Raw genomic sequence first — 2,006 nt, forward strand, 5'->3', positions numbered from 1 at the left:
TAAACTATGCACACCTATTTAAATATATTTACATCTGGCTTGTGTATATCGTATATATACATATACATTATTCATACCTTCGGTGTATAGGACGCAAGCAGATTTTGACATCAAATTTTGGGGTAAAAAAGTGTCTTACACACCGAAAAATATGCTATATCATTTGTGATTTTTTTTTTCCTCACTAAGCTTGTAATTCCAGTGAAGAAAATAAAGAATAAGTGAAAAGATATAGAGGCCTGAAATATTAATCAATTTACTATTCTCTCTACAGTAGACTAAAGTTTTAAACAAATTACAGCTCCTCAGTATAATGCTTGAAAAAGCAAATCAAAGAGATATAGTAGGCTTTCTATACTGGTGGAATGCAAACAATTTGAAGGATGAATATAAAGGATATCAAATCCTTGTATAACTCATGAATGGGTTCTTGGTGAGACTGATCTCCCATGCTTTGTGTTCATTTTATTACTGATATAGCTTCCTTATTTTTTTTTCAACTGGAGAATACACATATTCCAGTCAATAGTATGCATAATTTTTATTTATAAATTTTTTTTCATAAAACAAAAACTTGTTTCTGGAGCACTGTCAAAGACATTCACTATAATCTAAAGAACACATAGGGATACACCTACAGATTTTTTTACAGCTTGAAAATACTTTTCTAGTTATTACAAAATACAACATAACTATAATAATTCACATAAAAAATTTCCAGATTAAGCTAGGGTCTTTCTCTTCCACGTACACATACATGTACAATACATGTACAATATTTATGTGCAATAACATCACATAGGTAGAATGTATCTGTACCTACTAAGAACTTAAAATGGCTAGAATCGAATGCAGTTTTAACATACTAAAGCTGATATACAAAAATAAAAAAGTTAACTCACAATTCAAGAAACATGAAAACTTGACCATTTTCAGAAGTTCTACATTTTACATGTTCTTCAGAAATTTGCTTGATTTATAGTTTACTTAATTTTAATATATTAATACATGTATGTACATTAAGAAAATAACAAAATAATCCTTGAAACTTAAAGATGCAACTTACCACTCACAACAATAGTTTACTTAATTGTATGCTTTCATCTTTACATATGACCAACTTTTTCTGGGATTTTATCTAGACCTTGACAATTCCAAGACCAAAGTTTGCTTAATTTCCTAGTATTCAACAAGTTTCCAAATTATTTGTTGTCTGATTAAACTTTTCCTAAACAGGTTTTTACTTTAAAGTTTAACTTTATTAAGCAGCCTATAACTTTCCTCAGATGCACATATTCATGCCACTAATTCAGTTTGCTAATTTAAAAAGAAAAAGTTTTTTCCCAAAGAGATGACCTCATTACACAAATTCTGGATAAGATCCCATGTTTGGTAAGATATTAAGTAATCTAAAACTAAACATGCTGTTTGAAAGTCAATTTAATTTGTGAACAAGCACCAAAATATTCATTAATGGATACTGAAAACTTTAAGAATTATGTATCTTTTTGTTTTGATTCAACAGACAAAAATATTACTATAATAATATTAATCATGTTTACAAAAAACAACAAATACTGTAAGTTCCACTGATTTACCCTTGCTTTACAACTGATTCTGTGGATACCATGCCATTTTCTCAAGTGTTCAGTGTCATCAAAATGAAAAAAACTGCCGAAAGAATCTTCGGTTGTAGATGCACACATAAGCTGTCATCCAGGAAGAAAAGCATTTTGTTAGTTTTGTAATTATTAATTAATAAAAACTGGAAACCTTAAAGGTAGGTTTACAAATTATTTAATTCCTACATATATAAGATTAATTGTGAAAAACAATCTCTTACTATTGTTGTTAATACACAAAATTTATATCAGAAATTTTTTATACACTGTTAAAATCAAATATGCAAAATAAGTAGATTTACAACTCTGACATTTGCTTCAAATTATGTAAATTATTTTTATAAGTTAACCATAAACTGATTTTAAAATAAAATGGAAAACTAT

The 2,006-nt window shown here is 27.8% G+C and overlaps 1 protein-coding gene across 3 annotated transcripts in view; it reads right to left on the reverse strand.

Moving 5' to 3' along the window:
* Positions 1–2,006, reverse strand: part of LOC106461579 (tubulin epsilon chain-like) — an 84,190-nt gene that overhangs the window by 67,698 nt on the left and 14,486 nt on the right. For all 3 annotated transcript variants that reach the window (XM_022388584.1, XM_022388583.1, XM_022388586.1), the window contains one exon: positions 1,599–1,709. In XM_022388584.1, coding sequence (XP_022244292.1) covers positions 1,599–1,709 — 111 coding nt within the window. The remainder of the gene's footprint in view (positions 1–1,598; positions 1,710–2,006) is intronic.

Source organism: Limulus polyphemus, unplaced genomic scaffold, assembly GCF_000517525.1.
Source record: "Limulus polyphemus unplaced genomic scaffold, Limulus_polyphemus-2.1.2 Scaffold991, whole genome shotgun sequence".
NCBI classification, from domain to species: Eukaryota; Metazoa; Arthropoda; class Merostomata; order Xiphosura; family Limulidae; genus Limulus; species Limulus polyphemus.